This window comes from Zonotrichia albicollis, chromosome 3 (genome assembly GCF_047830755.1).
Source record: "Zonotrichia albicollis isolate bZonAlb1 chromosome 3, bZonAlb1.hap1, whole genome shotgun sequence".
In the NCBI taxonomy this organism is placed as follows: domain Eukaryota; kingdom Metazoa; phylum Chordata; class Aves; order Passeriformes; family Passerellidae; genus Zonotrichia; species Zonotrichia albicollis.
This window is the reverse complement of record NC_133821.1, coordinates 81,594,739-81,619,810: the sequence shown is the minus strand read 5'-3', so window position 1 is coordinate 81,619,810 and position 25,072 is coordinate 81,594,739. Positions and strand designations below refer to the sequence as shown.

Sequence of the window (25,072 nt, the reverse complement as noted above, 5' to 3'; positions counted from 1 at the left end):
TTGTTATTTGAAAAGCCAAACCGTTTTGGATGGGTTTTTTGAATGTTGGCTTTTCTATTTTCCTTCAAGTTGAAATTCTCTAATGGTAAATGAAAAAAGAATATGTATGTGTGTATATATTCTTTTCAACATATACATTATACAAGTATGTATATATGATATATAACCTGTTTGTTAAAATTTTCCATAAGATCAGCTTCAGCTTTATCATTCTGTCACAAAATTTAATAGCTGTAGACTTCCTAGACTGTGACTATGATGAGTAAAATTAAAGTCTGTATTAAATTTTAGATTATTAAAATATCATACCCCAAAAACACTTATGAATGGAATACAAAGTCAGAACCTGTCACGAAATACTGACTACATCTAACTTTTCTGAATGTTCTCTCGCATGAGGTAAGAGAACTCCTCATCACCAGGAGGAGCCCTGGATAGCAGAAAGAGACACAGATATAATCACAGAAAATAAACCCATATATTTTCTAGATAACGAATGTGGACCAATGACTTATCCAGTACACTACTCTCCATCATCACCACCAGCATGTCAATTTTCATAGTGTGCAAATTTGCATGCTATCATTAAGAGTTCCAATTTCACTCAGTAGGCAGAGAATCATGATACAAATTACTCTGGTTATTTGTATTTACAGCATAATTTTTCCTTCATTATTTACAAAGAAACAAGGTGTCCTATTCTTGGTCACAACCACTCATTTCTCAAATAATCCCTTTAATTTATACTCTTTGGAAGGAAATGTTACTTGTATTTTAAGTTTTTCAAGTTGAATCACTTAAACCTTGAAAGATGTAATAGGATGAAAAAAGGAATTTTTAAAATGAACCCCAGACTCGAACCAAACTTCGCATTCTCCTGTATATGCAGTCCATTTGGAAAGTAATTCAATGTCCACTAAAATCAATTAGTATCTTCATTTTTTTTCTGAACATGCAGAGTCTTAGAATGTCAGGACTGTTAATTTAGGCACCTGCAGGTGAACGTGTTCTTTAGCTTTAGACAGACATTTAAGAGTTTTCCATTTGTTTAACCAGTGACAAAAACATAACAAAATTTAGCTGACAACATTTTTTTACTGCTGGAGGATGAAACATCTGGGGGATGACTGGACCCCCTATATTTATGCACAAATACAAACTTTGTTTTCTCATTTCAGGTCATGGAACCAAAGGAGTGTTTGAACTTCTTTCAGGATGGCGTCGGACCAGGGAGAATCTGCCCTTCAAGGACCGAGTAGCAGACGCCTACTCAGATGTCATGGTCTCCTACACCATGACCAGCTCCTTGTACTTCATAGCCTTCGGCATGGGGGCAAGTCCCTTCACCAACATCGAAGCCGTAAAAGTCTTCTGCCAGAACATGTGTGTCTCCATCCTGTTGAACTACTTCTACATCTTCTCTTTCTTTGGCTCCTGCCTGGTCTTTGCTGGCCAGCTGGAGCAGAACCGGTACCACAGCATCTTCTGCTGTAAAATCCCCTCGGCAGAATACCTGGACCGGAAACCTGTGTGGTTCCAGACCATGATGAACGACGGCCATCAGCACACTTCCCACCATGAGACCAACCCGTACCAGCACCACTTTATCCAGCATTTTCTCCGAGAGCACTACAACGAGTGGATTACCAACATCTACGTCAAGCCATTTGTGGTGATACTGTATCTCATCTATGCCTCTTTCTCCTTTATGGGGTGCTTACAGATTAATGATGGAGCCAACATCATCAACCTTCTTGCCAGTGAGTCCCCGAGCGTCTCCTATGCCCTCATACAGCAAAAGTATTTCAGCAACTACAGCCCCGTGATCGGCTTCTACATCTATGAACCTCTGGAGTACTGGAATGGTACTGTGCAAGAAGATCTAAAAACACTCAGCCAGGGGTTCAACACCGTGTCCTGGATTGAGCAGTACTACCAATACCTTCGAGTTGGTAACATCAGTGCAACCAACAAAAGTGACTTTATCAGCATCCTCCAGAGCTCCTTTTTAAAAAAGCCAGAATTCCAGCACTTCAAAAATGACATCATTTTCTCCAAAGCTGGAGATGAGAACAATATAATTGCTTCTCGTCTGTACCTTGTGGCCAGGACTAGTGAAAATACACAGAGGGAAGCGGTGGAACTGCTGGAGAAGCTGAGGCCCCTTTCTCTTATACAGAGCATCAAGTTCATTGTGTTCAACCCTACTTTTGTTTTCATGGACCACTATGGTTTATCAGTAACTATGCCTGTCCTGATTTCTGGTTTTGGCATCCTGCTGGTGTTAATACTGACCTTTTTCCTGGTTATCCACCCTCTGGGAAATTTCTGGTTAATCCTCAGTGTCACCTCAATAGAGCTGGGTGTCCTTGGCTTGATGACCTTATGGAATGTAGACATGGATTGCATTTCTATACTGTGCCTTATCTACACTTTGAATTTTGCCATAGATCACTGTGCACCCCTGCTTTATACATTTGTATTAGCTACTGAGCACACCCGAACTCAGTGTATAAAGAACTCCCTCCAAGAGCATGGGACAGCCATTTTGCAGAACGTTTCTTCCTTTCTTATCGGGTTGGTCCCCCTCCTCTTTGTGCCTTCAAACTTGACCTTCACACTGTTCAAATGCTTGCTGCTTGCCGGCAGTTGCACACTTCTGCACTGTTTTGTTATTTTGCCCGTCTTTCTAACCTTTTTTCCACCTTCCAAAAAGCACCACAAGAAAAAGAAACGGGCCAAAAGGAAGGAACGAGAAGAGATCGAATGCATAGAGATTCAGGAGAATCCTGATCATGTTACAGCAGTCTGAAAGGCTTAGAAAAATATAATAGTATATTCTCTTTTTAAAAAAGCATTGCACAGAGATGCAGGGAAAATAGAGCAAAGATCTCAGCTGCTTGTGCTGGCCAGGTCTGACAAGGCAAAGGAAGATCAAGAAGGGGTATTCATGACACCTCAAGGTGCAAACTTTTTTAACAAAAATAATGAAAGTGAAATAATCTCAAATGTTTCCTTTGAATCCTCATTCTCCACCAGGGAAGAGTCTGTTGGCCATTAAGTGTTCCTGAGTCTCAAACTATAGCTCTAATGGGAATTGCTTAATATGTCATATGTAGGACTAAAGCTAAGGTGAAAAAAAGGGTTGCCATTAGGTAAACACTAGGGGGAAAGGCAGATTTGTTTGAAAAAATTGTCCATGGAAGAGAATGAAACAATATTTCAAATAAGAAAAGGTTACAAGACCAAGAGAGAATGAAAATGCCATGGTAATTTTTTATTTTCTTGAGCAAGTTAGTTAAGATGAAACCTATGCACTTGGGAAGTAAATGTTTAAAACTATCTAAGCCAAAGTACTTCCCAAATCCAGTACACCTTGTATATCTGTAACACCACAATTAGAGCATTATTGCAAATATGGATGGCAGAAGGATAGAAGTACTATTTATACAGGAGAAGAAACAATCATAGCCATTTGGAAATCTAACACATGGTTCTTTTAAATGTGACATATCACTGTTATCCCAAGAGGTCACAGCTGGTAGTTAATACCATACACCTATTCTGGTAATTATGAATTTCCCCTTGAATTAACAGATCTCACAAAACTAACCCGGGCCATCATCACTGCAGCACTGTTTGCAGCTCCTGCAGTGCAACACTTCTGAATCCTAATTTATCGGTGTTGACATTAAATACTGAATATTAATCAAGCAGGAGCTACAAACGCAATGATGGATTGCATTTCACAGGCACAATGTGACCGTGTAGCAGCTGAGTCAGCTCTGGAGCACCTGCACAGTCTTAGCATCATATATTTGGTCCAAGGGATGAAGGGATATGTTTGCTGGTCCCTGCAATATGCTGCAGGAAGTGGGATTTTCCCCTTCTTTAAGCAAAACATTATACAAAAATATATGCCACACACTAAAAAAAAACCCACCTTGTAAATGTTTGCATGGGGTCAGATCAACCCCTAGCTGTAAGAAGACAGACTGGTCCCCTGTGGGAAGGGGAGGGGAGGGTAAAATGTCTTTTTTACTGTTATTATTATTCCTAAATATTTGAGTGTTGATCATCTGCAACATAAAGCTTTGTTATAGCAGTTAAAATTTCACAGGAGAGTGCAGTAAATCCTCAGTTACTATGTGGCACTAGAAATTGTACTGTAAAGGACTGTGAATGACTTTCTCTGCTTTGTAAACTATTCAGCTTAGTAGCCCAAGGGAAGGGATGAAAACAGATCTAGCCATTTCAGTTTGCTCTTGGCCCAGTTCTGCACTGGAGCTTGCCATGCCAATCTCTCCTTTCAGTATTTTAAAAGGGCTTGCTTTCTACTTTCTGGAATATGGTCTAGCATCTCCTCCATGAGCAATGTCTTCCTGAACCTATAGTATCCATGAGGACACTATGTAAAGCTATCACTATATGAAGTGTCTATGTCTACTTTGTATTACTTGTGGCTACCTTTAAAAGATAATCTGGAAGCTATTTGCCTTCCAAAATGTGTATACATGTCTATTTGTGGCTGATAACTCAGTCTCAAACCTGCAGAGTTTGCTGACAAGGAAGTGTACATATGTCTTACTAAAAAGCTCTCTGCAAGATGTTAATTCTTTGCTATGTGACAAGTCTCACCTCTTCCTACTGTTTTATGGTTAGGAAGAGACAGAAAAAAATCACCTGCAGTACAAAAAAAAAAAGCCATTTGAATGCCAATTCTAATGTTCATGAGCTGCTTCTGCTTCCAAAGGAATGCAATTTCACCTCTTCTCTATATTTTCAGTACTTTGTCATTATCGTTTGCCAAAAATGACCTCTGTGTTGTAGGAGTGGTCAAAGCTCTTGATTGCTGGAGAAAATTTTTGAGTGCAACATGTCTTAGAGAGGGAGAAACTTTCTAGACAGGCAAAGCTTCCAAAGATTGAATCTAGATTGAAAATACAGGGGTAGCTAGATCAAGGTTACTGGTTTGACCCAAAATATTCAAGGGCCAGACACAGAACTGAGATCTAAATAGTTCAGTAAGGTTTAGAAGCAGGGGATGTTTCAGTGTTGGGTTATGGGTCAGATGTGTTTCAAGTTGGGAAGTTTTTACTGACTTTGATTTGCATCTTGATGACATTGTGCAATATCCATCCTATTTTGAACAATCCGTTGTGAATGTCAAGCTTCCCAATCTTTTTAGATTTCCTCCACTGCCCACACAAAACCTGGATTGTTGCAGCACTGTGACCCTTGGTTATCACTTCTGGAGGTGCTGGAGGTGTCACCTGGGAAGTTCCTGGTCTTCTCTAGCACTGCCCAGATGTATCCCAGGGATGTCTGTCATGCATTGTGTTGAGGGAAACAGCACTTTCCAAAGCCATCAAAACCAGGATTCATCTCATCTACCTTCAGATATTAGCAATGTAGATATTTATATCTGAACTCCCTTTATGGCCATAAGAGAGTGACAGACACTTCTGATCCATTTTACAGCTGTATATTAGGAGTAAATGAATTACATTTTTTAAAATTCAGATTTCTGTCCACCGGTGATCAAGGAAGTTCAACAACTCGTTCAAATACAGACATCAGCAATGCTGACTCATCCAGTCTTGGGAAGATTAACCCCGCTTAAAATAACAAAATATCAAGAGAAAGAGAAAAGATTATAAACATGCCTCCCAAGCTTCAATTTTAGCCATAAATTCCAGGAATAACTCAGCCCAAATTTTATGTTTTGTTTATGAAGTATTATGCACAATAAAATTGTTTTAAAAAGTGGAATTCCCATAGCAGAGCCAAGACACCAGAAAATGTCAATATTAAAGGTGGGCTCACATAAATGAGCAAGAATTTGATGAAGTGTCAAACCAAGTCCTCTCAGTGTCATGCATGTGCAGTAGCGCTTGTATAACAGGTACCAAGTATATAGATCACACACTGGGACTAGAAGGTTTTTATTTCTCTGTCAATGCAGGAGTGAAGTAGAAAACAAACCACACCTTTCATGGATGTAATTTTGTTATTTTTTCCAACCAATTTTCACATCCTCCAAAAAAGAACCAGTGCAGCCTTTACTTCTGCAAATAGATCAGGTTCTGTGGAACAAGGAAAACTGGAGTAATTTTGGGACGCAGAGTCTGTATTTTTTAATTCTTTCTACTTGTTTTTGTTTACTTTTCTTGCTTTTTTTTTCCAGTACACTATATCTTTTTCTACAGCATCTTTTCAGCCTAACTGGAGCTGCATAGCACCTGTGAAGAAAGCACATAGCTCATGCCAAGCAATTTGACACTCTGATAACATGCTGCATATTGGATCTTCATTACACACCTTTTTCCCCAGTTACCATAAATCCCCTGCAATACTGTGCATATTCCTTTAATGTCTGATTTTATATACGGTCTAGATAATCTTCCAAGAACCTTGTGTGCATCTTCTGCTTGGTTTGGTTTCATTCCCTCAAAATATATTGCTTTGAATTTATTGTTGAGATAACTCTGTTGAAGTCAACAGATTTATTGCCATGATATATTTGACTTTGCATGTCTTCTATCTGCTAAGAAGTGATACCATGACAAATGAGCCTCTTACATTGTTGGTGTGCTTGTTGAACAAAATATCTGTCTATACTCTATAGCCATAGTTGCATGCTGAACTTGGGGGGCTGCAGTGAAGATTTATTTTTTTACACTTTGTTCTGTGGGCTATTTTAATCTAAATCTAATAATTTTTTTCCTCTTTTTAATTAGAGTTAAGTCTTCATCTTTGTAGTCCAGTACTTGATGTAGGTTTAAATTAGATTTTAGGAAGAAATTCATTACTGTGAGGGTAGGGAGGCCCTGGCACAGTTTGCCCAGAGAAGCTGTGGCTGCCCCACTCCTGGCTGTGTCCCAGGCCAAGCTGGACAGGGCTTGGAGCAGTGCAAAGTGTGCTGCCCATTGCAGGTGGTTGAAACTAGATGGTCTTTAAGGTCCCTTCCAACTTAAACCATTCTATGTTTCATAGATTTATTGCCTAACAAATCAAAGCACTCTTTAAGGTCGAGGTAAACATGGATGCATGACACCTTGCATGCATAATTTAAAAATATTATCTTCAGGGTTATCACCCTCAACTTTTTACTTCAAACAATTCCTATTTAGAATGTAACCTGCTACATGTTAATGTCTATTCAAGTTCCTTGAACAACTCTAGTTTTGAAATTTTCTCTGATGGGAAGGAAAAGAACCAGGGGGGAAGGAAGAATGCGCAGTTAAGTGGTTGTGTAATCAGAGTTCTTTTTTTCCCCAAAGGCTTTCACTGCTCTACTCCTAATTAAGTCACACTGAGTAGCAACTCTAGCATAATTAAGATTTATTTCAACGTAGTTATTCCATATTTCACTATGACAAGAGCTTGGCTTATTGTCTTTATGCAAGTACCATGCTAAGTCTCTGATTAATTTTTCAGTAATTATAAACTTTAATAAGTTATTTTTCATTGCAACACTAGGTTTTTGAGTACTTCAAGCTCCCATTTGATCTCCTAGGAAACAGTGTAAGGAAGCAAAGTTAGGCAGTCAGTGAGCAAGAGACGTGTTGTAGTGTTGGGGAAATTGGATTCTTCACAAAGAGGCAGGCTTCAAACAAACAGTGATACTCAGGATATCTGAGAAAATTAAGGTGAAGTGGAAACCAAGTGAAACATTGCTTGGAATGTAACCAAATTATTATAAACAGATAAAGCTTTGATTCTTCTTTCATAACTTCTTACGCAGGCAAAAGGCATTTGAACAGGAAAGGAAACTGGACATGGAAAGCACCTCATCCATCACTTAAAATGATTCTTTTCACTGTAATCTTGCATAAACAATCTCACCCACCAGGTTAGTACTGGTTGTTCCACCTCAGCATGGGCCTCCCCATGGCCTGTTTTGCATGGAAATAAAGGAAGGGATTCCATGTTTGCTTTCACAAACCCTTGGGGAGGAGATTGAGAACTGCTTCCTTGCCTGACAGAACTGTGTGTGGGTGAGAGCTGAGAGATGCAAGTACAGGTAATTTCATGCCCCACTTGTTCTCTCTCTGCCTCCTCAAGAACAGCCATACCCTCAAACCCTGGTACCAACCCCAAGCTGAGTGCAGGAATTCATAACTTCCCCTGGAGTAACTTGGAATTGGTGACCACAGCAGCTCACAGGCTGACACGAGCTGGTACACCTCTGACTAAGAAGAGTTTAAGGACTTTTTTAAGAGATGTTCTTTGAGAGATTCCTCTTGTCACTACAGAGCCCCGTACAGCACCTCACCTGCCCAACACTTGAGTGGTGTAAATCCTTCTTCTGATATGGCAGTCAAGTAAAAGAATTTTCTAGAAGCTTTTATTTTTGATCATAGAGGCTTTTCCTAAATGCAATATTTTAATTTTTTTTCCCTCAACCATTTCTTCATCTCTTTCTACTTCCTTCATTGTTTAAAAGCAAAGGTCCCAATGTGAAATTCGGACGCTCATCCTACCCATCACAAAACATCATTATCCACAAATTTGAGGTGGGTTATGGATGTTCAGGTCAAACACAGGGATCAGGATTTCTTGCCCACACTGGCTGTCGAAACCCCGCTGAAAACGAGTAAATGTGAAGCAGTTCATCTTTCCTAGCTCTCTTTGTTTCCTCTCTGACATACCAGTGTGTACACAAAACTATTCTCACTTTTCTCCTGCTTCCTCATTAAAACAGAGTTTCTTTTTCCTGCTCCCTGAGGCTATCTTCTTTTTGCAGCTCAACTTATTTCACACTTTATTCTTCTCTGGGTGCTCTCAACCTCTTCAAAATTTCCCTATTTATTTTTGGAAATTCTGAGAGCATAACTCTGTTGAAATAAAAAGATGTTTCTATGCTTCAAAGTGCAGCCTGTGGTACAGACCTAACTAATTTATAACAAAGCCCAAATACCAAAATACTTTCTTCAGACAGAAAAGTGTCTGTAAGAAATCTCGGGAAAAAATTAAGCCTAAATTTCCATTTTTATGAGGTTTTTATCTCATAAACATCTACTTTTGATTACTTTACTGTAGGCATTTATTTTTCAGCACACTTTTATCCTAGAAATGCCTAGATTTTCTCTGCTTTTCTGTCTCAGCAAGAAAAATAAGTGGACATTTCTTCATGACCTCTAAAAGAAATTATTGCCCCTGCATGGAACAATTTTTTTCATCAAATTTCTGTCCAGAGCATATTTTCCAGCACATTAATTGTACAAATCACTGGAAACAAGTATTCTAGTGGAAATGCTGATACAGCCTTAACTACAGAAAAATGACTGGTACTTCAATAGCGTCCTGCTTAATTCCAACCCCTCGGCATCAGCCTGCTGGATACTCCAGGCAGTATTCCTTGCACGGATTGATAATCATCTCCTTCACCATGTGGGCAACACCAGCTCATCAGAGTATACCCTGCTTACACAGCAAAATCCTAAACAGATAAGCTTAACTTTTGCTAGAGAAGGGAAATATCCCAGGGTGAGGCAGAGTGGCAGCCCTCTGCTCTGAGAGTGCTTCTCACTTTCCCATCCGTGTGTTGGATTTTGCACTGAGCTGCTCTGTAAAGGACAAGAAATATCACTTTTCTTTCCATAAGCCATTTGAGAATAGGATGTGAAATATTTAAGATTTAGTCATGGATAGACATTTTTTACATGGGAATTTGAAAAGGGATGTCAATCAAATAGAGTAAAAGTCCCCATGAATAGAGAAATAATCTGAGTCCACAAATTCTTGCTATTCTGACTTGATATTTCTCTGATCTTATTTTCTTTCATCAATAAGGACTGAACTTTTTTCCCACTTACCACATTGAAGATAATCCCTGACCTACAAAAACATCCTGTTTGCCAGAAGCAGACATTCTCTTGGAGGAAATCCCATTGGTTTCAGCTCCATGTCAAGGGAGATTTTGCAGGATTTGGACAGCAGTGGTTAGTATGTACCTCCCCAGGCATAAGCCCTCATTCCCAACATGCAGACCCAAATACTAAATATGTAGGATTAGTAGGATGTGTGATTTTGCCTCTACAGAGAAAGAAGGGGTCATTGCAAAATCCAGTTCTGAATTCACCATAGGTGGAAAAGCAAAGAGTGGTCAAGGAGTCAGCCTTGCTATTACTGTACCTGTGTGAGAATTTCAGAGAGCTCATCCAACTGTGAAAGCTTAAACAAGGACAGTATCACACCCTGAACAAGAATTTGTTCTTCACTCACTACCTCAGAGAGCCCCCCTACTCCTGAACAGCATCATGGAGCCTGTCCGAAGTCCTAGGTATGACAAAGTTAAGTACAGAACTTAAGATGCAACTTCTTAACACCAGGTTTGGAATTTGGAATAACAGGTATTGGAATTTAATCTTCAATGCCATTAAATATCTAGAGAAGTTCCTAGCACAGCTTTGCTCCAGAAAATCAGCTCTCTCCCCAGCAACCCTGGCACAGTCTGGGTGGTGGCATGGTCCAGGGACAATTCCCACCAGAAAATGTAGTTACAGTCACCCCATTTTTAGACTACAGGATTGTTTTACAGTGTGGACACTGACAGACCACATCAGCCTCCTTCAGGGCTGCAGAGAAATCCTGACATTGCTTGATTAATTCTCAAAGTTATAACTTTAGACAGCAATGCAGCCTATGTTCATAGTGATATTTTACATCTGAAGATCTTCATCTGGCAAAATACTCAAGTAAATTATTTCATTTAATCAAATTCTAAAATCTCATGGACTGGAGCATCTTTAAATTTAAGCATGTGTTTAAATACTGAGCTAAATAAAGATGCACTTATCTCTGTGCTTCAAGTTAAATAGAAGTTTTGCAGAAATAGAAGCCTTAAGAGAAAAGGCCTTTTTTCCCATAACATACTAAATTCTACAATTATAGTAGCAATTTCACAATATGTAGAAAAACTGTGCCAAGCACATATATTTTTCAGGGTTTCAATTTCCCTGATGTAAGACATCTCAGGGACATTTTAGTGATTTGTTACAGTCATACAACACTCAGGCAAGAACAAAGCCTTGCTGAGCACTTTTTCTGGAAAAAAAATAGCAAGATATTTGACTCAGAATGAGAATACAGTATCTTGTGATGTTAAAACTCATTTCTAAAAGAAAAAAATGAAACTTTTCATTTAATTTAATTCATTATTTCTTTCAAGTGACTCACTAGAGAAGTGCTGGATATGTCTTTATTATGAATAAGACAGGAATTGCTCAATGAAGTTAAATTCAGCTTTGCCAATAAAACTATAATAACACCCCACATTAAAAAAAAAAATTAAAAGGCTTTGCGTCTAGTGTAAAATTTTTCATGGCATCATCTATTGCTCTTTAATTAAATTAAATATGAATGTTGTCATAAATAGGACAGAAGTGGAGAACCACATGTCCTGGGGCTGCATCTAGGAAAGAACACATATAGACTGAGAAGAGAAATCCAGTCCCCACTTGTGCAAAAACAAATGCAACTGCCAAGCCATAAACATGGTGAATAATCCAATTGGCTTCTAGTGGAGCCCTCAGGATGCATATGAAGATATGCACATAAATCTTTGTCAGTCTGAGGACTGGGGTAATCTGATATTCTAATCTGAAAAGGAAACAGAACTTCTCAAGCCTGACATTTCCTCAAACCCTTAGAAAGGTTCAGTGTAAGTAATCTCTGTCTCTTCCAAAAGCAAAGCTTTTTGAAAAACTTTTCCTGAAAACACAAACTCAGTAGGTACATAAGCATTTAGGAGTGTAATGAAAACCATGGAGTAACTCCTCCCCTGGGATGCCTGGAGACAATTCTTTTTGGAAGCATGGATGGAAAGGAATGTGCAAAAATCAGATATTAGAGGTGTCCCCTCCCAGGCTACAGTCAAAGGAGAGAAACATGCACTGCAATTCCTCGAGCTCAGACGGATCCTTTAGGATGAGAGTCCTTGCATGAGTCTGGCAGCAGCTGCCAGGGCTGGGGAATAGTCTGGGATAAGCAGTTCATAAACCTGAGGGCACCAGCATAAAATGGGGTCTGTTGGTTGTAACTGCAATGAAAACACTGAGAAGTGGCTCGGGGGTGATGGGCAATGGCCAGTTTGCCTGTTCTCTTTGGCTGGTGGGGATTAGGGCAGTCCCATTAGGGCTCCACGAGGGCAGCTCAGTGACTGGAGCAGTGCAAACAAGGCAGATGTGAGCAGCCAAGAGTTACTAAAACAGGGGCTGAATTAAGCAGGTTCTGTAAGGAAAATACAGGTAATTCTTTCCATTCTTTATTTTCATTTGCCCCTTCTTTCAACACAATGCTTTTTTTTTTTTTTAGCATATTATGGTCAGATATTCTACCTCCCTTTAAGTTGCAGAATTTGCTTCACTCTTCTTTTTTTTTTTGTATGAATGTAGATTAGATGTTTAATTACTGAGATTTCTCAGGTGTAGGCAACTTTACTATGCTATGGATAAATAGCATAAGTCAATATTGATTTTCCTCCCTTGTAAAGCTCCCTTGTTGCCGAAAACTGTTAACATTTCTCAAGATTCAACCATGACCATATTTGTGTAAAAGCCTTTTACTGAGCTTGAAACTCTATACCAAATACTTATGTCTTTTAAATCTGAAATCTTCAATAAAATATCTTACTCGTAAATATTAGAATTTCCCCTTTCTTCAATAGAAAGATATTCAGTATTAATCCATATTACAGTATCATTTTGTCAGCTGCCTGTTGCCTAGCATTTAGATTTAGAGGAAATGAACAGGGCTTTTTTTAAGAGCAAATGTGGAGCTAAGATGTTGGACAGCAGCAGGAACTGGCACCTCCGTCCTCACAAGAGGTACAGGGCATTTCAGGACTTAGGAAGAGTGGGTCAGAGCCAGGGAATTGGCAGCCCTGAGCTGGCATATGGTCCCTCACTGATTATCTGCAGATAGGCAATTTACAGGTGCCCTGAAGCTGTGTGAAATGCAACCAAATGTTTCAATTTCCCCAACAGAGCTGGCTACACAATGGCCTCCACAGAACACAAGCCAGTTCCATTCCTCACCAAACATTCCTGCCAGTGGATCCTTTCTCCCCAGGTTTCCTCCTGGTTTCTCGTTCAGCCTTCTCCCCTCTCCTCACAGCCCCAGCAGCTCTCAGCTCCTCTTCCCACACTGGTAGAGTTGGAATTTCAAGCCCTTCCAAGCAAAAGGCATGGGGTAACCTTTCCCAGGGCTTCTTGACCATCTCTGGGAAGACCAAGGAGATCTACCCACATTGTACCCAGTGCTGCCCCATGGCTCAGAGATCTGCCCCTGACTCTTTGCCACCTCTTCTCTTGCTCTCAGTAGTGCAGGTACCAGCATGAGCATCCCTCAGGCCCTGCAGTTTACAGTGAGCTTCTAAGGACATATTAAATCATTCACACGTTCATTCACATTCCTCCATCCAGAGCAAATGGGAATATTTGTGCTTTTCTTTCAAGTCTCTGTCTGCATCCTGAAGTCCTGGTCTGTGACACCCTGTCTAGAGGGAACGTACTGGACTCAGATTATGTGCCTGGTTTCCTTTCAAATGAAAACAGGCAGAAAACACAGTGCAGCAATTTTCACCTGAATGTGAGGAAAAACTTATTAGCTGTAAGGGTGATTGGGGTCTGGGACAGATTGCCAAGAGAGGTTTTGGGATCTCTTTGTCTGAAGATACTCCAAAATAATCTGAACACTATCCTGAGTTATACACTTTCAGGGACCCTGATTGAGGGGGGTTGGACTAGATACCCTCCAGTTGTCCTTTCCAACCTGAACCACTTTTGTTTCATTTAACTAGGGGGATAAAAAGTAGAAAATCTTTATTTTTCTTCTAATAGACTGATTTCAGGGCGAAAAAGAATTTTCCTCTATTACATGATAGCTACTAACACAGCTTTATTTGGGAGAAGGTGTTGACACCTGCCAAGGTGAATGAAGCAGAGAGCCAGTGGTGCCTCAAGGCCAGGTTGGATGGGGCTTGAAGCAACTGCTCTAGTGAAAGGTGTCCCTGCCATGGCAAGGAGGGTGGAACCAGGTGGTTTTTAAGGTCTCTCCCACCCAACCCATTCCATCATTCAATAATTTTATTTCTCCTCACCTGTGCTAGGTCCTGCTGATTCTGCTTGTGTTGATTCTGTGCTAGTTTCATATTCATGAGGGAGGATGCAGATTTGACCCAAAGTTACAGAAGTACCCTAGAGACCAAAAAGAGTTTTTTCACTGTTTTCCAAGGAATAGTTAAAAAACTCCCTAAACTGTTATGAATAAGAAAAGGTAGCTTAGAACTGTGGCATGAATTTCTCTTCTTCATTGCCAAGGACATAGAAAACATTGACCAAGTTTTCTGTGCATGTTGCAAATAGAACAATTAGAAACTCATTTCAACCAGCAAGGCCCTAAACCTGCTGAGCTCCTACAAGCAGGGTAATTTATGTCTGGCTGTAAGAGAGAGATCCCAAAGGGTTGAGACTGCAAGCAGCCATAATATGATGAGAGTTTTGGCAAATGTATTTGCTATTAAAATTAGGGGTGGGGGGAAAACTTTAATATTAATTTTGCAAATAGATTTCTCTTCACCCCCCAACCTGGGTTTGGTCTGGGAAATTACAACAATAAAGTAAAATTAATGACAACAAATCTGTCTTTCAGAGGCAAGTCAGACCTGCTGGCTGCAGCTGGCCACTATAAAGAAGCAGCAATTGCTGTTCTGGCATATAAAGTAACAGCTGAAAATACTGGGGTTTTGCTATTTTAGCTTATATTGGTACTTATGCTGCCCTCCAGTGATAAAGACTGTTGTTCCAACCTGTATTCTGTACTTCTGTTGCATTTTATTTCTGGTCTGCTCAATTTGCAGAGAAAACTGCAGTTCTCATTCCAGAATTTTAGCAAGTTCTTGTCTAAAACTAATAATAGTATAGTTCCAGTTATTTTTATTTGTAGCTTTTTTTTTAAACCAAAAGAAAATTCAGATCAATTTAATGTGAGAAATAAAATAAATAGCATGGATTTAAATACCAAAAAAAACACTCAAATACATAACTTTGGACCTACTAAAGTATCACAGTTAATAAGAGTTTCAATTAAAGAATTTTTTTATACAGATTGACATTTTAGTTTTAGTTCTGTAAAAAAAATCCATGTTCGTTGCTGTTATTATGAAAACAGTACTTTCAGTACTGAATTTTGGTGGTGTATTGGTGGATGGATCTTAGATCTGTTCTGAGTTCCTGGTTCTCTCCCATGCACCTCTGAAATACATGAATAGTGGGAAAGTCAGGTGGCACCTTCCTGGCAGCACACAGACAGACAAAGCATTGGTAGCATTGAAGCGTCTGTGAGCTCATGGTGCAACAAAAGAGATTTATATGTTCCTGAGCTCAAAGGATTGGCACAGCTTCTCACAGCAAATTGAGTGTTCCAGAGGTATTATTGGTGCTGTAAGAACCCATCACCTGCCAAGAACTGACCTGTATTTTGGCTGATTGCAGTACCTGTAGAAATATGAGAGAGTGGAAAAGTTTGAGCATATTTTACTCTGCTGTTTCATTCATGACCACTTTTGGATTTCTAGCTGCAATTTACATTTCACTTGGGAACAATGCAGTGGTGCTGGTTGCTTTTTCTGTTCCTCCTTTACTTAGTGCTTTTTCTCAGATATATGGCTGCAGCTCACACAGACATTTCTCAGTTTTAGAATATGGGATGCAAACAAAATATTCATGAGAAGCTGAGTAAGTGCCTGAGTGAATGGCTTGTGCAGAAACCCCTGTTGCTCTCATTATCAGTGGTAACTTTTCTATTGCTCTTAAAACTAAATGAACCTTTGGCTCCCACCCCCATTGCAGTGCTCTGGGTTTGCATAGTGATAGCAGGACAGGTCAGAACAGAATTCTGTTCTGGAGCTGAAGGATTTTGCATGATTTGCCCTCGACAATTGAGAGTTTAACCACCATTGACGGTTTAAAGACCATTCACTTCTCCAATGATAAGCATCCACGGAGTATTTTTGAGGGGTAGCGTCAGTCCAGGCTGAGCAGTTATTCAGCTACAATGAGCAGAGCCCCACTGTGAGGTGGTGTGTCCACAAGATTCCCCTATATAGAAAGAAATGATTTCTTGCATTTTATTGGTCTGGGGTAGTAATTTTACCAACCCTTCCAGTCTAGACTTACCCAAAATAGTATTGAACAAGAGCTTGAATGGGTGTGTGTAGCATCCAGGCAGAAAGCTTGCTGAACTGATAATACTCCCTGAAAGAGTTAATAACCAAAAGGGTTTGCAGAGTATCCTCAGGGCTTGCTGGATGTAGGTCTGGTTTTCAGCAGCCAGCTCAAGAAACAATTTTATGTAAACAGATGATGTGCCTGAAGGTATCAGTGAAGAACAGGCCCAGGGATGGAAAAATACAAGACCTCATACCACACCAGAAGTTTTTCATTCTTTACACAAATGGAGCTGCCCTCTTAATTATCTCAATCTGGGCCAGGTTAATTGGAGCCTTCCCTGACGTGAGTCAGTCTCACACATTTTCTGCATCTTTGCTAATTAAGACAATTTTCACCTTTTATAGTTGCTTTAGTATTCAGAGCAGTTTGCCATAGGCTAATTATAATTATTGAGTGATGGCTTTAAAATTTCATGTTTGTGATGACATTTTATCACATTAAATTGGAATCCCATAATCCTTCTTGCTCTATGATAGACAAGAAGGTCATCTCTATTCTGGAATTTATCCACTGTGCGATACTGTGCTGACATTGGCCATTTTCATTCAGAACCACTGCAATCTCTTCTACTCTTCAGCTGAAGACATTCAGCATCCAGCTGATTCCAAGGGAATACAAAAATACTGAGTTCAGGATCCAAGGCACAATCCTTTTGCTTTCATCAGATAGACGTCCTTGGTCTGTGTGATTTGGGAAAACTGGATATGCAAGAACTGAGGCACAGGAAGGAAGAAGCCAAGGCAACACATCATTGCTCCTCTGTGTGCAAATCCATGGCATTTGAAGAGCATAATCACTGATGCAGAGTGGAAAGTCTTCCCTTGAGATTTTCAAGGTTCCCTTGAGCTGGAGGAGCAAGGAGAAGAGCTCAGTCTCATCGAGCAGTCATTGCTGCTTTCAGGCAGTGCTGTATCACAGCCCACAGCAGCTTTTCCCCACCCCTCTGTGAAGGTGAAGGCTCCTGCAGGTGTTCTCAGGGGGTTTCCAGAACTGACACTTCCCTGGTGTAACTCTGAACAGTTCAAGGCTTGACAGCAAAGTCCCAAAGCATCCTCTTTGCTTCATGGCCATGGCTTTGCTCCTTATCACTCTAGCCGCAGTCCCTTGGGTTTTGGTTCAAGTTTGAAAATGCTGTAAATAGAAAAATCAGGGCATAAAGTGGAAGAAACTTCCTGATTGACATAAGCATAGTTTGCTTGGATTCATCCTATAGTGTGTAAGGGAATTTACTTACTGAATTGCAAATCTGTGCTAACCTACAGCCTTGCAGAGGGATTTCCTGCACTGAGTGGTGCTGGTGAGGAGACAGAGCAGTTTGCAAGCAGAGGCAGAGCTGTGTCAGCACAGCCCAGGCTGGAGCTCGTCACTCCTGTGCTGAAACAAGGCTGTCCTGTGAGTAACACACACGAGCACAACCACACCATGTACAAAATCACACCAGTACCTTTGCTCAGATCCTCTACAACTAACCCTGCTATCCATAGATTGGAATAGCTTTACAAGCACAGATATTCCCATTTTCACCCAAAACTTCCAAGCACATGCTCCCATCCCACTGGTGTCTGTGGAGAGAACATCTGCTTATGAGCCTTGTTCATTTTGTTGACACAGGATTGGAAGACTTTATTGAACTGTAAGTAGCTGGGTGTTTAATTCCTTCTAAGGCAGGAATAAAGACAAGTTCAAATGGGATTTTCTTTGTTCTTGGTTGAGGAAAAGAAGCTACAAAACTAAAAGTTAAATTTGGTGATGCAGAGAAACTGCCATAGCATAACCATGCTGTTACTTCTTGTTGGCTTCTTGTTAGAAGAATCAGTGTTTCTGTTTGTTAAAGTTTCATTTTTTCATCCCACGTGATGCTGTAGCCTGCTTTACCAGAATTTAAAATAGACTTGAATACTTGTATTTATGGTGGGTCTTTTGCAGAAGAGATAATGTGAGATATAATTAACGAGTCATGATGACTGCAAATTTGAAGCTTATGGTTTGTGGCTGATTATATAGACTTCAGATAAGGTAAATATGCCTCATATCTCTCTGTTCTGTTGTGCTGTGCAGATCACAGTCTCTTCCAAGTAGGTAACAAAATATAGTCCCTTGAGTATGTGTAGACCACTTCAAATTTTACCTGATTTCTTCAGTTCTTGGTCAAAGCACCATGAGGTTTTTTTGAAAGGTAATGGTGTCAGCAGAGGTAAGCAGAAACAGCTTTGAAACACAGCCCTGAAAAATACTGCTAAACATCCGGTTTTTTAGGACTGCCCAATAAACTCTGCACCTGTGGCAATACAGAATTCTATTCTAGAAAACCTCTCCAGGCTCCTGTGTTATCAAAATAGTTTCAGAGTTATACAGAATTTTCGTTCAAAGATGTTTGCATATACTTCTTAACAAATGGTTGGAAGTTCACAGTCCTAATAATTTTCTCAGAGTACATTTTAAAAGAGAACATCTCTGAAGGAGTCCACAGCCCTTGGAATATAAGTAAATCTGCAGCAGCAGAAGGCAAGGGAAAATTCACTCCCCTACTACATTTATAATGTCTAACACCAGTCAAAAGGAAAAAAAAAAAAAAAAGTTAATAGAAATTGAGATAGGAATAGATCTATTTTTAGAGCTTTTTTTTTCTTTCTTTCCCTTCCTGGCAAATATCCATATTTTGGAGGTTGCTGTCATTTCTGTTGGCAAGAGAAATCAATAAAGGATTCGGCTATTTCTTCAGCATCCTCCTCTTTCACCTACAAAGGATGTGAAAGGCACAGCCTCCAGGCAGGAGGGAGCAGCTTCTCTGGCTCAAAGTCCCCTCTTCTCCCCAGATTCAAACCAAAAGTCTCCCACAGGAATTTTCAGAAATATGTCCTCACTCTGGCTGTAGTGTGGATTTTTATATCTCCACTTTCCTGGTGTCTTCTACATCCTTCTTATGCATCCTTCTGACTCAGAGGTTCATGCGCCCCAAACTTGTTGAGTTGCTCTTTCCCACAGAGACCCCACACCCTCTGGATAACACCACAGGCCTGTGGTGGATGGAGAGGTGAAGCTCCTGCCTCCGGGGGTGAGCTGCATATTGATTTACCTCTCTCAGCCTTCTTTTTCCCTTTCTCCAAGGCACCTCCTGGAGTCACAGAATGGTTTGGGTTGGAAGGGACCTTAAAGATCACCCAGTTCCAGTCCCCTGCCCTGGGCAGGGACACCTTCCACTATCCCAGGTTGCTCCAAGCCCCATCCAACCCAGCCTTGAACATTCCAGGGATGGGGCAGCCACAGCTTCTCTGAGCAACACATGCCAGGGCCTCACCACCGTCCCTGCCAAGAATTTCTTCCTAATGACAGTTCTGAAACATGACTGGGGGTCACTAATGTCTAATGGTAGACAACAGCTCTTATGCTGTCACCAGTGGTGCTCATGCTCAGCCACACTGCCCTGGACTTCTAAACCAATGGACAGCAGGGTTTGACCTCTAAGAGCTCCAAATGAAGCTAAATTCACATTTTTATATTTGCAGGCAGTTCAAACCAAGTATTGTGCTACATCCACCAAGCAAAATAATTAGTCTTTCACTGAAATAATTTTTCCTGCTATCAGCAATGTTTTGGCCTTTGCTGTAAATTAAGATTATGACTGTGATCATAAAAATGCAGCCACACTGGAACAAATTCTCTATCCATATTCAGTCACAGAGATGACAGACACCTTTCTAAATAGAAATGTATCCATTTCTGCACTGTAGCATTTAAACTTTTCCCCAAATGAATTAGTCCTTGGATGGAATACAAATTAGGTTATCTCATCATCACTTTTTTTGACATCCCTATAATGGAAAAGCCTGAGTTTAAAGAAATGTAGTTGGTAGCAACTGACAGCTTGGCAGCATATAAATTCTGTGTATTTCTGTATATTATCATTCTCCCATTTTTCAAGTATTTAATTCAATCCCTGACATTCAAACAATTCTGTTTTTCCCTAAGACTTCATTGTGACATTATAAAGCAAGTTCTCTAAATAGTTTTATCACATCATTTTGGCCATCCTGTTATAAATAGATCCTCAGCATAAATTTGCACTTATGTTCTCAATGAGACAACTTTCTATTTTTAATTCTTCAGAGGAATTCCCAGAGGAATAGCTCTTTTAAGACCACAGAACTGTAAGGGATCTCCTGCTCATAAAATCTAACAAGAAGTCCCTTGACAGCTGGTTCCTGAAAAATGTGATTCATGTGCTGACTGCTAAAAATAGATGTGGCTGAACCGAAATAAAAGTTCCAATGTAACAGAAACCCCCTTGAAACACTGCCAAAAGTATAAGTAGCCTCCACAAAGCATTAATGACCCACAGTGGCCAATGTCTACAAAAGTCAGGAAACAAGGCAGAATTTTTAAGAGATTCCTAAAGCTGGTGCCTGGCTCCCATTGAGGCTCAGTGCTTAGGAGTTTTTTAAAATCTGGTAGAAATGTACTTTAATCATTGCAAAGGCTTTGAAAAGCCTGGCTGTGCAGCAGCTTTGAGATTGCCTTGTTAGTGGAGCTCCCCAGACGAAGAACTTTAAGAAGCCCATTTTTCTGAGCTTGTACTTTCATCACGTTTGTACCCAGTAAGGGATATCTAATCAAGGACTCAAAAATCCTTAGATGTGGTCAAATATCCTGGCCATCCTAATGTTAATGGGAGAACCCAAAAAATGTGAAATTGCCTAGAAATAAAACTGAAATAGAGCAAATAAATTTCACTGCTTTTGAAAAGTGCAGAAGGAAATGGGAACCAAAGCCAGTTGAAAATGCATTAATCTTTTTAAAAGGCATTCATTTTTAATAATGTAAGGTATAGGTTCCATTATTCATGCAGGTAAAGTCAACTTAAAGCAGCTTTTGCTAAAATCCTGACAGAATCCCTTTGATGTCTCAACCCTCAACTTTCATCAACAGGAAGGAAAAGCTCAATTCTGCTCCCTAGATCCAGAGAGAGACTCAGTGAAATCAGTCACATTGCACAGAGCCCTCCCCAAGCTGACCCACTTGCATGATCAGCCCCTCACAAACAGTAAGTCTGTGTTCTGGGAGATAAATCCAAGCAAAAATTAAATCCTGATTATGTCACAGTTAAAGTGCTGAAAGAGAAAACACTTTGGAAAAAGTGCTGGACGCTTCTGTGGAAGTTGGATGTAGGTAGAGCAGAAGCAGGAGACAATGCACAGCTCTAAATGAAGCAGAGAGCCTTTACAGATGAGGTTTTTAACACTGAGGCAGCATATTGCCCTCCTCCCTTCTGTTCTGCAGGTGGCCAGCACTGTCCTGATGCGTCTCAGGTTATCTGCAATTGTTCCAGAGATCTCACTGCTGGCTTGAGAGCATTCAGCATGAGCCACAATCTTTGGACTACACCCGGAAATGGCAGAGCTCCTTATCCGAGAAATTATTCTTGCACATCCTGTCATTTTAATTCATTCCCAAATGGACACAATCTGGACCTGGGAATTTGGTTTCACTCCCTACAGCATTTGGGATTTGATATAAAACCATGCTCTGATATGGTTTGTACCTCTGCCTTCTGTTTGGAGATTTGGGAACAGCTGTACCTGAATGCTTTCAGTCAGGAGCTGAAAACCACATAAATAAGAGCAGAACGAAGATTGTCAAGTCACTGAGTACCTTTTAGCTGAGTAAGCCAAGAAATGGAGCAAGTTTTTCACTGTGACCCAAAACTCAATAAACTTTAAGTAGAGCAAAACAAAATGGGAATTTTTTAATTAGGTAAAGCAGGCACAAGAAACAATATATTTTTACAGCAAGGGACACTGTCAAGAAGATGTTTTTACTGGCATATCTGGTATAATTAGCATCCTGAATGAAAGCCTTTGAAAAATGAGGGAACTGTGCAGACCACATGGAACGGGGAAACTTGATGCCACAATAAATGCATCCATGGTGTGATCAGGAATGGCAGAGAGAAAACTTGCTATGTGGTGTATTACCCTTGGATTATTATGTCCAGACACCATTAATTTCTCTAAGATCAATAGGAAAAAAAGATTTCAAATTTCTAGAGTGTATGAGGAGCAAGATCTAAGGCTTTAGGCAACGGGATATCAGAAATTTCTTTTTATGTCATCTTAGTAGCTGACAGACTGATATTCCTAGAAACATAATTCCTTGACAAGAGAGAGATAAAGTGTGAAATGCAAGATAACACAGTGAAGAGTGTATTGAGGAGGTGAAGGGAGATACAGTAGATAAGAACAGAATAAGAGGACATTGTTAATGCATTAATCTGCATGAGCAGCTTCTTGAAGGCATTGTAAGGCATTGTGCTAAAGCACACGGAAATATTTTGTCCTGTGAGAGATTATGTCTCTGAAAGAAATTCATGTGCTGCTCAGAGTGCGCATCCCTCTGCTCTTACACCTTGCCCATGGTGTTACCTTTGTGTGAAAGCTTCTGCATGGCTGTAAGTACATGAATACTCTGCCTAACTCTGAAACAAGCTTCTCCTGGACAAAGCAGGTTTGCTTTGGCACTCATTGAAAATTCTTTTCCTGCACAGAAGAATTCAATTATTTACCTGATGGCAGTGTGGATATCTCTTGTCCCGAGAGAGGCATGTAAATGTTTTGTCTCTGTTTGCACATGGTCAAAGTCAATTTTTTGTGTAAAGTGGTGTTGAGAGCCAAGTTTTTTGTGTATGATAAGTTTATTATCATGTCCCTTCCAACCCAAGCCATAGGATCCCATTGCACTCAGCAACAAAACCTATCAAGTTTTCTCTATGTAAATTTTGAAAAAATTTCCAAGCAACTGAGTAGCCAAAGGTGGGAAAACTTGGTTGAGATGTTGTCAAGTTCTCAAGGCGGCAGTGGAGTTTCTGCCCTCCTCGAGGCTGTTAGCCATGAGCTGGGAGGATTTCCCAAATCACCTGCCATAAAATGACTCCTCAGCATCAGCTCACTAAACCCCAGCTGCTGATGACTTTTGATACCCTGAGGGAGATGTTGTACAAAGTTCAATCTCTCCATCATGTGTTGGTCAGGCTCTACAGCCAAATAGCTCCTCCCATGAGCTGCCAAGGTGGGGGAATCTATACATCTCCCTAAGAAAGGGGCCGTGGGAGCATTGAATCCCATGGGAATTGTGTCGGCATTGAAAGAGAGGTAGCCCACCTTTGAGTCAGCCAGGATGCTGAAATTCTAATGCCTAAGAGGAGACAGTGAAACAATGACAGGGAAATATAGTTTTATGTCCCAAGGACAAGGACTGAAGGAATTTTAGTTCAACAAAAAAAATATAATATTTTCAGAAAAAATATTGAAATACTTGATTCTATTTCAAACACAAGAAATGAATAATTTATAAATCCATCTCTTTCAGGATTTAGGAATAAAATTAATAATAAATGATAATAATTACTGACTAGTCAAAACCAATAGTCAAACCAAACTGTTCATGCCATTTGTAAGAAAAGAAAGTGTTGATAAAACAGCACTTTCCAAGGACAAGGACGGGGCAGAGCTCACAGGGCTCTGATATCTAGGATCTCTTGAAGCAAAAATACACGAAGATTGCACCAAGGCAGCTAAAGCTCTTGTGGGGGGAAGGTGGGAAGAGACACACAAATTTAGGTCCAAAAACTAATGAGAAAGTCCTGGTAATAGCTGCCTATGAAAATTCCTACACTATTTTACTTATGTAATATTGCTCCACTATTGGTAAAATTTATCAGTTTTGGATTTAAGAGCAATGGATTTATTGTGCCAAAAGTAAGCAGGGATTCAGCCCTCACATCTTCCTATTAATTTCAGAATTATCTTAGGTTTTCTCTTGTGACAGGTTAAATTAGATTATTCTCAACAAAAATAAAACAAAGAACACCCAAAAAAGATAGCAAAAATAAGGGAGCAAGATGCCATTTCTCCTCTGCTTGAAAGCCTGGGCAAGGAGTACCATGTGTTTCCCCATCTGTGCAGAAGTTTTGCTTATTGCTCTGGATCCAAATTTAAGGGAGAAGGGACTCAAGGGATTTTAGTTCAGAACGAAATGTTGTTCAGCACAAGCAAGAAAAGTTTCAATGAAGTTTTGCATCCCCACTCTTGTTGTGCACTGCGGGGATATATAATGGATGAGCAACCTCATGTTTTATTGCCAAATGTAAATAAATTATTAATTTATATGTGTGTATATATGCATATTTTTTTAACTTGTTTGTAATCAAATGATAAATTTTACTAGCTCATGACCCAGAGTTTAGTTCATGGTCTATGAGGATGAAAATTTGCAGTATGAATCAGCAAAAGGTTCTGCTTTCTCAGCACATGCATTGCAAAGGGTGATGTCTTGTGTACATTTCAAACAGAAAATTCCTCATTTTCTGTTCCTGTACTCCAACATTTCCCAATATTAGTTACCACTAGCATTAAATTCTCCAGCATTTTAGTGAAATAATTTAGATTATGCTCTCCTAGGGGCAGTGTGTCTGGTGTTTGCTGAAGAGCTGTTTGAGACTCTCTTTGCAAGCTGTGTCCCATGGCCTTCCCCAGAGTGGATGAGCACCAAATGTTTTGAGTCCTGCAAAAGCTTAAGAGAGGATTTGCTACCTGGCAGCTTTTGAGAGTTGAGTCTCAAGAAGGAGATGGAGGCTTTTGGAGACTGTTTGGGATAGAGGCTCCCACTTGGGCTCATCCTGTATTTCACTTCCTTGCACTGAGGATTGTTCCACAGCCTCCTGGAACTGTTGGAAATGCTCCCTTTGACTTCTGCAGGGTTTTGCATCAGTTTGTAGGGCAACAAAAGATGGCTGTGTCCAAAATTGTTGGTATAACTTGACTGAAACATAAGAGAATTCA

At 40.1% G+C, this 25,072-nt stretch overlaps 1 protein-coding gene across 2 annotated transcripts in view; it reads left to right on the top strand.

The window, feature by feature from the left end:
* PTCHD4 (patched domain containing 4) overlaps window positions 1–24,397 on the top strand; it is a 101,867-nt gene extending 77,470 nt beyond the window's left edge. For both annotated transcript variants that reach the window (XM_026792181.2, XM_005485087.4), the window contains exon 3: window positions 1,179–24,397. In XM_026792181.2, coding sequence (XP_026647982.2) covers window positions 1,179–2,812 — 1,634 coding nt within the window. In that variant the 3' untranslated portion in view covers window positions 2,813–24,397. The remainder of the gene's footprint in view (window positions 1–1,178) is intronic.
* Window positions 24,398–25,072: the final 675 nt, after the last annotated feature.